Source organism: Girardinichthys multiradiatus, chromosome 20 (assembly GCF_021462225.1).
Source record: "Girardinichthys multiradiatus isolate DD_20200921_A chromosome 20, DD_fGirMul_XY1, whole genome shotgun sequence".
Classification (NCBI taxonomy): Eukaryota; Metazoa; Chordata; class Actinopteri; order Cyprinodontiformes; family Goodeidae; genus Girardinichthys; species Girardinichthys multiradiatus.
In genome coordinates, this window is record NC_061812.1 from 35335832 (window position 1) to 35347453 (window position 11622).

Here is an 11622-nt window from a genome sequence, read left to right on the forward strand (position 1 = left end):
AATCAGAAAGCTGCAGCTGATCCAGAACGTTGCTGTCTGCATCCTCACTAGAAAGTAGAACACATCATCCCAGTTCTAATGTCTTTATAATTGCTCCCAGTATCTCAGAGAATAGAGATTAAAATACTTCTGTTAGTTTATAAATCACTGACCAAAATACATTATATAATTGTTGTCATTGTATCAACCTTCCAGACCACTCAGGTCTCCTAGTTCAAGTCCACTCTGCTGCCCTAGAATCAGAACCAAACATGGAGAAACAGCATTCAGTTCTTATGCTCCACTTGAACAAACTTCCAGAAAAATGAAAAAATGCTGAATCCCTGAGTTAAATTAAAACATATTGGTAAATGTTTCTGCTGGGGATAAAGGTTAATTAGGATATTTTCACCTTGGAACAGAGAGCATAAAGGACCTCGCTGTCCACTGTGAGAAGCAGATCACTGTAAAAGACCCCTCCCCAACAGGCCGTGGCTGAGCTAGACTCTCCTAGAAGAAGTTTTGGAGGAAGCTACAGAGCACCAGGAAGTCTCTAACTCATGGTCCAGATGTAATTCAATTCAGTTTATTTATATAGCGCCAATTCACAACACATGTCGTCTCAAGGCACTTCACAAATGTCAGGTACATACATTCCAATTAATCCTAACCATTGAACAGTGCAGTCAGATTCAGTTATTTATTCAAATTGGATAAAAAGTTTTTCTGTCTAAGGAAACCCAGCAGATTGCATCCAGTCAGTGACTTGCAGCATTCCCTACTCCCAGACGAGCTTGTAGAGACAGTGGACAGTCACTGGCGTTGACTTTGCAGCAATCCCTCATACTGAGCATGCATGTCCATACATGTCCTGGTCAAAAATAACACCAAGGTTTTTTACTTTATTATCGGAGGTCAATTTAATGCCATCCAGGTTAAGTGATTGACTAAGCAGTTTCTTTTTTAAAGACTCCAGTCCAAAGACAACAACTTCTGTCATCTGAATTTAGAAGCAGAAAATTTAAAGTCATCCAAGTTTTTATGTCTTTAAGACATGCTTGTATATCTAACTGGTTGGGCTCATCAGGATTCATGGATAAGTAAAGCTGACTGTCATCAGCGTAACAGTGAAAATTTATTCTATGCTGCCTGATAATTTGTCCTATTGGAAGCATATATATAGTAAAGAGAATTAGCCCAAGTACTGAACCCTGTAGTACTCCACAATTAACCCTGGAGTTTAAAGATGATTTATCATTTACATGAACAAACGGGAATCTGTCAGACAAATAAGATTTAAACCAGCCTAGCGCTGTTCCCCTGATCCCTACAGCATATTCCAGCCTTTCTAAGAGAATATTATGATCGACTGTATCAAATGCAGCACTGAGATCTAACAGAACCAGAACAGACACACGTCCATTATCTGAGGCCATAAGAATATGACTTTCAGCAGAGCTGTTTCAGTGCTATGATGAGCTCTGAAGCCAGACTGAAACTCTTCAAACAGGTCATTGCTGTATAAATGCTCACACACTTGATTGGCAACTATTTTCTCAAGAATTTTAGATAAGATTGGAAGATTGGATATAGGTCTGTAATTTATTAAGTCATCTCGATGAAGCGAAGGTTTCTTAAGCAAATATTTAATTACAGCTACCTTAAAAGCTTGTGGTACATATCCATTTACTAAAGATATATTAATCATATCTAAAATGGGGCCGGTAATCAGAAGGAACACTTCCTTAAATAATTTGGCTGGGATAGGGTCTAACATACAAGTTGAAGGTTTAGATGAAGCTAATATTTCTGATAACTCAAGAAGCTCCACAGGATCCACACAGATCAAGTTCTACAGTTACTTCCAATGTTGTCTCACTTGCTGAGGATAAAGTAATCATCTTCAGGAGTATGTCAAAGATTTTCTTTTTAATATAATCAATTTTATTTAAGAAGAATCCCATAAAGTCATTACTGCTTAGAGCTAAGGGAATGGATGGCTCAACAGAGCTATGACTCTGTGTAAGTTTAGCAACTGTACTAAAGAGAAACCTAGGATTATTCTTGTTCTCTTCTATTAATGATGAGAAATAAGCTGTTCTAGCTTGGCGAAGTGTCTTTTTATACAACAGTAGGCTATTTTTCCATATTAAGTTGGAATCCTCTAGGTATGTAGAGTGCCATTTTCTCTCTAATTTTCTAACACTGTGCTTTAAAGTATGCAGCTCTGAATTAAACCATGGAGCCTGCCTCCTATGAATAATTACCTTCTTTTTCAAGGGGGCTGCATTGTCTAATGCACCATGCAATGATGAAGTAACACTATGAACAAGAGAATCAATTTGTGAAGGGGAAGAAAAAAATTATTGCCCTCCACTGTGCTTTTCTGTGATAATGAGGAAATCAAAAGTGGAACAGATTCTTTAAAGGTTGTTACAGTATTGTCTGATAGTGATCTACTATAATGAAATTTTCTTTCAGGTGTGGAGTATTCGGTTAAATTAAACTCAAAGGTTATAAAAAAATGATCAGACAGGACAGGGTTATGAGAAAATATTGTTATGTCTTTATACTCAATGCCATATGTCAGCACAAGGTCCAGAGAATGAAGACAAAGGTGGGTAGGTTTGTTAATGTTTTGAGCAAAGCCAATTGAGTCTAAGATAGCATTAAAGGCTATATTTAAGCTATCACTTTCAGTGTCAGCATGAATATTAAAATGCCCCACTATAATAACCTTATCTGTATTTAACACTAAATCAGATAAAAGATCTGAAAACTGATCTAAAAATTGAGAGTAAGGGCCTGGTGGATGGTACAAAACAACAAACAGAAGTGGTTTTAGTGCTTTGCAATTTGTATGAGGAAAACTAAGGATTAAGTATTCAAAAGAGTTGGTCTGGGACTAGTCAATAAATCGGACTGAAAGATGGTTGCTACTTCTCCTCCTCACCCAGTATGTTGAGGCATGTGAAAATTTTAATAATTAGTAGGAGTTGACTCGTTTATAGTAACATAATCCTCTTGCTGCAGCCAGGTTTATAGACAAGAAATATTCCAGAACCGTAATGGGCCAGAAGAGTTCTAAGGAGTTGCCAAGAGGAAACGTTTGATTTTATGCTAAGATAAAATGCACTCTGGAGCAAAACGCCCAGAGTGCATCAATGCAGGGGGTTAAAAGCCCTAAAATATTAAAGTTAATAAATTTTAGTATGTAGTCCAGCTTTTCTTTACTTTTCTTACTTTGCTTTATCATACTTTTTATATTATGTAGTCTTGTTGCTGAAATGAGCGACTTTAAAAGAATCGCCTTGCCTTGGTGTGGAATAAACAGCAGAATTGCTGCTATTATGCAAGTGGTGGCGGTGGAACTGAATGTGCATTATATAGAAAAAAGCTTTCTACTTGCAGTACATGCTGCATTTCTATTTACTTTAACAAGAAGAAAACTTACCATGCATTTACCACACTTAGTACAGTTTGCGACGTACAGTATGACAGAGCGCTAGCTGTTAGTTATATGAGGTGCCAGAGCAGCAGTGGTAAACAGTCTGATCCCCACACTTGCAGTCAGGAGCTGGATAGAGGCCAGCAGGGTCACAGATCCCTTTCCACCTCTCTCCTTTTACCATCTCTGCCCACAAACAGAAGAACCTAAAGAAGCGACACAGAATAACATCCAAAGAACAACATCAAACTTACTCTGCAGATATTGGTTTCTGGATAAACTTTTGACTTCACAAACTTTTGACACCTCAAGCTGGATTTCCCTTCATTATACTTTTTCCTTCACAGTATTTTGAGATTTTAATCAGCTTTATTTGGGTTGTTGTTTAGTGGTTTTGTACCATACTGGTTTTGGCTGTCAATGGCAGTCGGTGTGCTTGATTCACACACGAAAAGCTCCATAAGTGGGAGCACATTTTTGGACTGTGGTTCCTTAGAGGAGCAGGAGCCTCCAGCTCCTCTCCGGAGCTACCTTTGTTTGACCATGTTGGCGTGCTTCTGTCCGGCATATCCCGTCAACATAGTGGCCCTGGTCTTCTCTGTCATGGTATGTATGCTCTACACACGCACACTGGGCTGGATTTTAACAATGTTTTTTAAAAGAATGTTTCTAGAATTTGAAAACAACTTGTCAGAGAAGAGAAAACTGCCAAAGGAAAGTGTGTTTTTAAAATGCTGTGCTGACACTGCCCTCTAACCTGCGAGTGAATTTCTTGGACCCTGGGATGTAACACAGTCACACATACACCTGCTCTGCCCATCAAAGAAACACATCTTCTATTTTTATCCTCTATTTTGGAAAAAGAGAAGAAACTCTAACCGATTCTAATGACAGCAGAATTTCAGTCTGCCAAAGTACACAGTTCTGCAAAAATGGATACTACTTTTTTTCATTTTACCTCGCTTCAACCACAGTCTGTAGAATTGTGAAAATGATACGTGGTTTTGTGTTTTGGATCCATTATATATTGTCCCGTTTAATCAGACACACTTAAACAAAATCCAGTTCGATAATTTGCCTTCAGAAGTCACATAATTAGTAAATAAATTCCACCTACAGTATGTGTCATTTGATCTCAGTATAAATCCAGCTTTTCTGTGAAAGCCTCAGAGGTTTGCTAGAGAACATTAGTGAAGAAACAGCATCATGAGGAACGAGGAACACAGCACACAGGTCAGGGAGAAAGTGATGAAGAGTTTTAGGCATTGCTAGGTTCCAAAACAATATCAGGAGCTTTGGTCATCTCACTGAGTACTGCTGAAACTATCCTCTGACTTTAACAAAACAATAAAATACCAAGACATGGCCTTACTTCTAAACTGACAAAACAGGCAAGAAGAACATTAATCAGATGTTCCAGAGGCTCATGGTAACTCTGGAGGAGTTGCAGAGATCCACAGCTCAGGCGGGAGAATCTGTTGATAGGTCAACTATTAGTCATGCACTCCTAGAAGGTATTAGAAGGTTCTTTATTTTATTTCCTCTAGTTTATATATTCATATATTGCTATGATTTGGGGTTGTTTGGTTTTTTCTTTATATGTTATTTCCCAGTTGAAGTTTTGAATCATGTTTCTGTTCATTTTTCTGGTCATGTTTTAGTCTTGTTCATGTTTTGTCAAGTTTGTTTTTTGGATCTGGTCATGCTTTAGTTTGATGTTGTTCTAGTTTTTGTTTGTTTGTATTCAAGAGTCTGTTTTGCTCCAGCCACGTTTTGTTCTGTCAGTCAATTATCTTTATTCGGTTCACCTGCACCTAGTTAATCTGTCTTACTTCACCTGGTTCACTCTCCATATATACACACCTATTCTGTGTATTCCTCGCGGAATCATTTTCAAATCATGTTCATGCCTTGTGTTATGATTTGGGGTTGTTTGGTTTTTGGTTTCTGGTTTTTTCCTTATGTTTTTCACTGCTCCAGTCTTTAATCATGTCTCTGTTTATTATTTTCCTAGTCATGCTTTAGATTTTGTCTTCTAGTTCATGTGCGGTCAAGTTACGTTTTTGGATCTGGTTATGCTTTCGTTTCATGTTTTTCTAGTTATGTTTCTATTAGTTTGTTTCCTTGGATTTGCATTCTGTTCAAGCCATGTTTTGCTCCAGTCACGTTTTGTTCTGTCAATTAAGTTTATTCGGTTCACCTGCACCATGTTAATCAGTTTTGTGTTCCACCTGTATCATGCTCCATTTAAACACACCTTGTTCAGTTAGTCGGCGCGGAAACATTTTTCATTTTCATGCTCATGTCCTGCTGTTCACACGAAGCCTGTCTTGCCAAGCCTGCCCATGTCTGTTTTTGCCGTCACTTCGTGTGAGTGAGTTTTTTGTTAAATATTTTTCCATTTAACATCATGCTGCCAGCTAGTCTGCATTCTGGGTTCGTCCATTGCTCAAGCCGTAACACCTTGCTTTCAGATCATGCTCATGTCTTGTTTGGATCATGCCATGCCTGTCTTGCCTGCCCGTTTGTTGTTTTGTTCCTTCCTCTTTTTGTGAGTGGGTCCTTGTTAATTAAATCTTTTTTCACCTACCGTCATGCTGCCTGGTCGTCTGCATTCTGGGGTCCTACGTTGCTCAAGTCCAAACATATATGTCTGTACTGTGTGAGCACTTGAAACCAAAGTCAAATTCCTTGTTTGTGCACACAGGCTAATAAAGCTGATTCTGATATCCATGTGTTAGAATGGTCCAGTCAAAGTCCAGACCTACATCTAACCGAGAATCTGTGCCAAGACATGAAAACTTATGTTTACAGATGCTCTTCATCAAATCTGACTGACCTGGGGCTATTTTGCAAAGAAAAATGGGCAAATGTTTCTGTGTCTAGATGTGCGAAGCTGGTTCAGACCCTGAAAGACTTGCAGCTGTTAATTAATGAAAGACGGGTATACAAACTATTGTCTCTGGAGAGTTGAACAGATATTTCAGAATTTCATTTGTAAGACATGTTGAAAAGCAGATATCATTTCCCTTCCACATAACAGTTATGTTCTGGTTTGAGTTGGTTGATCACATAAAATCCAAATAAAACCCTTTAAAGTTTGTGGTTGTAATGTGACAAAATAGGAAAGGTTTGAGTATGAACTCTACAAGTCAAAATATAAGTGCTCTATTGCCTACCAACATTTTAAAGAGGTACTGAACAATTAAAGATAGCAATTTAAAGGCTAGAAAACTGCAACGAACATATGTTTACAGTAATATATTTCTGTCTTTTATTACTCAGTCTAGAAACAGTTATTATCGTGGTGACTATGATGGTTCCAGGAGGCTGGGCAGGAACGCCTTATACGTCTCCACTGCTTCAATCATCATCGGTCTTATCGTCATTGCCATCACTTGCATTGTTCATTTTGCCACCGTAAGTCAGACAGCTTGGCCTGTTCGATGCAACACAACATTTCATTCTCATCTCTACTGACATTGAAGAAAGAAATGCTGTAACATGTCGGAGTCATTAGCGGCATGTTTGTGCATGACACTCACTGAATCTATAATATGCCTCTACATGTCTTTCAGAGTTTCTTTGATGTTTGAGGCTGTGTTTTATTGTACGCCTCTGTGTCTTACAGATGGATCATTAGCACGGAGAGGGAGGAAAAATAAATACGGGACAAAGGAAACAAAAATCTCTGGACAATCTTACATGGACTGGCTCTTGTTGTTTGTTCCCCTCTGTTGACAGGATGTGACTCATTTTTATTGCTTTCTACAGCTCAATTTTGAAAACTTTCTTCTTTTTATAAGAACAATCAATATAATTTTGGTTTATGTCTACACTAGATATCACAGATGCTTTGTGTTAAAATGTAAATTTCTAGAAGCAACATAAATCCATGGTTAGTTTCCACAAGGCTAAAACACTGGTGTACTTTATCCTGTTTATTTTTAAGCACAAAGTAGATCGGTGATAGTGTTCTTAGCTAGAGCTAATTTCTTGTGGCCATTCACTGACTTAAAAACATCAACGTATATCTGCCTTATCCTAATGGAATATTCTCTTGTTTTTCCCATTCTGAAGATTAGCTTAGACCCCAGAAAAACAGAAAATCATGTATTACTTATTAATAGTTACCAGACATCTGTGAAGTGTAATTTTCCAAAGTAATTAAGCTACATTTATTTAATAAGAATTGGTGGAGGTGCCAAGAATTATGATGTCCACTAAATTGGTGTACTCATATTAAATGTTAGAGTTTTCAAAAATTTGCAGGAACAGATTATGCTTCTGCAATTATAGTTGAATTTATTTGAAGGCTTTTTACCCAGGGTGCCAATAATTGTGGAGGTCTTTGTATGTCTGTTCATCGTGATCATGTTGAGTATGTCAATATTATAAGGTCAGTAATGAATAACGTTCAAGAATAATTTCTCTATAACAATATCTTTTAACCTTCAGTAAAAACAAGAACTAGTTTACTTTCAACCGATTTAAAAACACAGTGCCATAAGAAAGGTATTTGCCCCCTTCCAAATGTATTTTTTTGCATTTTTTTTGCATTTTGATCAAACTAATGTTTTAGATTATCAAACATTTTTATATCAGATGATTGACCTTTGAACTAAAAAGCTGATTAAAGTCCGAATAAGTAGTTCAAAAGATCTTTTGAAGTAACCAAAATAACTCCTTTCCTTATTTCGTTCTAGAATTGTAAAGAAAAACTACAATGTCACTTTGATGTTACTTTAAGCATTGAGATCAGCTCATCTTCTGCTCCCCTTCCTGCTCAGAGAGCCAGATATTTTTACCTGCAGAGTTCAAACCCTAACATACCGCCGTAGTTCCTGTCTTTGTTTCATGTCATGTCAGTCATGTTAGGGAGGTCTCGATCACATTACTGATCTGGATCATTTAAGATAACACAATATGTTTCACCACTATAACATGGTCCTCTTTAGGATGCTGCAGTCTGTAAGATACATTTTTAGCAGCAACAGATATTTTGTCCCAATCAAAGTTTCTGCAGGAAATATACTGCTCCAATACAGTTTAAACTAGCTAAAGAAAGCTACTGTAATGTTCTGACATCACCTAAAACAAACATGGTTTATCACTTCTCACTAAAGATACACCAGAGGTGTCAAACTTCTGCAGTCTTCAAAAAATTCATGATTCGCTCCTGCTAATACTTTCGTGCAAAGCAGTTTGTTGAAGTGCTTGGCTAACATCAGCATATTTACTCTGCATTTTAATGCGACTTGTTGATAATTCAGCTCGTAACATGTCAGTGCGGTTCCAGTTAATTATGTACAAACCCAACTTGGAAGAAAACTTTGAAAAAGTTGTTCTCCTGGCAAATGTGGCCCAAAAGAGACACTGTTGCAAAGTTACTTAATTAAAAAAATGTATTTTATGTTTTTTAGTTTAGTCTGACTTTGTTTATAATCTTATGATCCACTAGGGGGGCTGAACAGTGATGGTGGCACAGTTGGTAGCAATGTTGCCTTGTAGCAAGGGGGTCTGGGTTTAAATCCTGTCGTGAGATATTTCTGCATGGAGTTTGAATGTTCTCCCTGTGTATGAGTGGGTTTTCTCCCGGTACTCCGACTTCCTCCTACAGCCTAAAAACATGACCAATTAGGTTAATTGGTCTCTCCAAATTGCCCTTTGGTATGAAAGTGTGGGCGTGCATGGTTAATAATATACAATGGATGGATGTGACCACTATGGCATCTATAAGACATAAACATTTTACCCATAAAATTTTTAAAACCTACATTAACAATAGAAATTCACCCAAAAAAGGTGTTTGCCCCCCTCAAAATCTTCTTATGTCTTTTATCACCTTTATATGTTTCAGATTGTTAACATGGTTTTCTTATCAGAAAAAGATAACCTGTTTTATTTTAGCCTATATGAAGGGTTTTTTGAGTTTGTTTAAGGTCATGCCACAGCATCTCAATTGGACAAAAGACTATTGGCAGCCTTCTCCGTACACTTGTAGAACCTCACAGTTCCTGCTGTCTCCCAAAAGCCCATAACATCATAAAGGACTCTTTTCACCCGGGTCACACTCTGTTTGAACTGCTACTGTCTGGCAGATGCTAAAGATTATTTAAAACAAGGAAAAGCAGATTGAAAAACAGCAATAGCTAAACTTCATAAAGCCAGAATGTAAAGGGAGATGCAATACTGAGAACTGTGCAATCAGTATGAATATGTATACATGTGTTATTATAACTAACTGCTTATATTGTTCTATTTTACATAAATTATTTAATGCTGAATGCACAGACCAGATAGCTTGTTTTCAATGTTGTTGTACCCTGTGACAATGACAATAAAGGATATTCTCGTCCTGACGTTGACTGGGCCACTCCAGAAAGAGACAAAGAAAACCTTTGTTTTTGGCGTGTCCCGCTGCATAAACTAAGTGCACTACAGCTTAAGGTCACAAACCGATAGCCAAACATTGTCCTTTAGGACATTCTGCTAGAGAGCAGAATTCATAGTTCCATCAAATATGGCAAATCTTCCAGGTCCTAAAGCATCTTTTGTGACCTCTTGGATGAGTTCTTGATGGAGATCTTGGAGTAATTTTGGTCGACTGGCCACTTTTAGGAAGTGACTTTGTTTCTTATTTGTTCTTGATTTCTTTTTTTGCTCTACTTCATGCTCCTTGACAGGTTCAATCTATAATGTTTATTTCATTTGATAAGTCTGACAGTAATAAAACCTGGGTGTGTCTAATGAAATTAAATATTTGGTCAATCACAGTTAATTTATTATTTAAAATGGGGCATGATTACATGTTCACTTAGGGCCAGTTTGGTTTGGATGGCTTTCCTTCCTTGGTAAAAATTGTGATCTGAAAACTGCTTTTTCTATTTACTGAGGTGATGTTTGTCAGATATGATCTGAAATGTATGTGTGACAAATAAGCAACAAAAAAATAAATTGGTACATAGACAAAGACCTTTACAGCTCTGTAAAGATATTGAGAGAAATGGTCAGTCTGAAATATTTCTCCTTCCCTCATGTACCGTGTATTGCATACCGCCTCCCTTGGACTCCTTTGTGATGTTGGACATATAGTATATTACCAGCTAAATATAGCAGATTCATCTCCATCTTTGACTGTGATGGAGACTGCCCACTCTATCACAGTCAAACAAATCTGACACTGCTGCAATGTGACTGAAAGGTGTAAAGAGAAACTGAAAAGGTAGGAGGAAATAAAAGTGGTGATTCAGATTAGGTTAGCTGAGCTTCATGATCCTCTGAGTCTGTTTCATCTCATGACTCATTTAAGTTTTTCATTGTTGTTATTTAAAGCATCACTTTCCAGCTGTTTTTAGATGCTTCACGGCCCTCCTTGAGCTAAAATTGTGCCCCGAGCGCCCTTCATGACACAAATAACACCTATATGCAACACACACAAAAAACCCTTGTGTGAAAACATATCCCCTCTGTGCAGGTGGAAGTCAAAGCAGCCCTCCTTGATAAATTCGGTTTGATGCAGCCATTGTAATGCACTTGGACAAGTCAGTTTTATCAGTAATCTTTGCTGTATTATCTCCCATCAGTTGAAAGGGAAATGCAACACAATTGTAGTGCAGCCTCTTTGATGTTGCACCAAAGCAAAACTCAAGAGGACGAGATGAAAAATGAGTGCAGGGATTAGGCGACTTGAAAGAATTTAGCCAGATTATCAAGGGATCAATGTAGACTGTAAACTGATTGGCATACTCTGTAAAGGAGAAAATGTCACACAAATACAATTAGTCGAAGCAGCTTAATGTCAGTTTTATTTTGTATATGCTTACATTAAAACACATTTGATGTCTTTATCTGCTAGACAATATTAAATCACCTGTAGCTGTGCATCTGTGTTATTAGCAACACTGTTGACTGTATGCTCTGAGAGTTGTCCGTGACTCCGTGATATGAAGTGCTGAAATAGTCCTCTCAACTAAGCTGCCTCCATTAGTACCACATTCTCCATATACTCATATCTCATGACACATTCCTTCTATTCAGGAGTTTCATGCAGCTGCATAAATGAAATGTGATAATGGTGGGAATGAGGCAGAGCAGGTAGAGAACATGAAATGTATTCAAGTAGATGAGATCAAAAGCCCTCAAGGATTCTGCTTTTATAACTGTTTTTGCATTATTGTATTTAAAAAACTACT

The 11622-nt window shown here is 37.5% G+C and overlaps 1 protein-coding gene across 1 annotated transcript; it reads left to right on the plus strand.

Moving 5' to 3' along the window:
- The first annotated feature begins 3498 nt into the window (after positions 1–3498).
- LOC124856361 (transmembrane protein 233) lies at positions 3499–10481 on the plus strand. Its single transcript, XM_047346716.1, has 3 exons — positions 3499–4033; positions 6713–6847; positions 7059–10481. Exons 1-3 carry the CDS (start codon positions 3848–3850, stop codon positions 7068–7070), a joined length of 333 nt encoding a protein of 110 aa, XP_047202672.1. The 5' UTR covers positions 3499–3847; the 3' UTR covers positions 7071–10481.
- Positions 10482–11622: the final 1141 nt, after the last annotated feature.

Coding starts and splice junctions, on each gene's coding strand:
- LOC124856361 (XM_047346716.1), top strand. CDS start 3,848: ATGGCAGTCGGTGTGCTTGATTCACACACGAAAAGCTCCATAAGTGGG. Junction 4,034..6,712: donor CCCTGGTCTTCTCTGTCATG/GTATGTATGCTC, acceptor TTTATTACTCAG/TCTAGAAACAGTTATTATCG.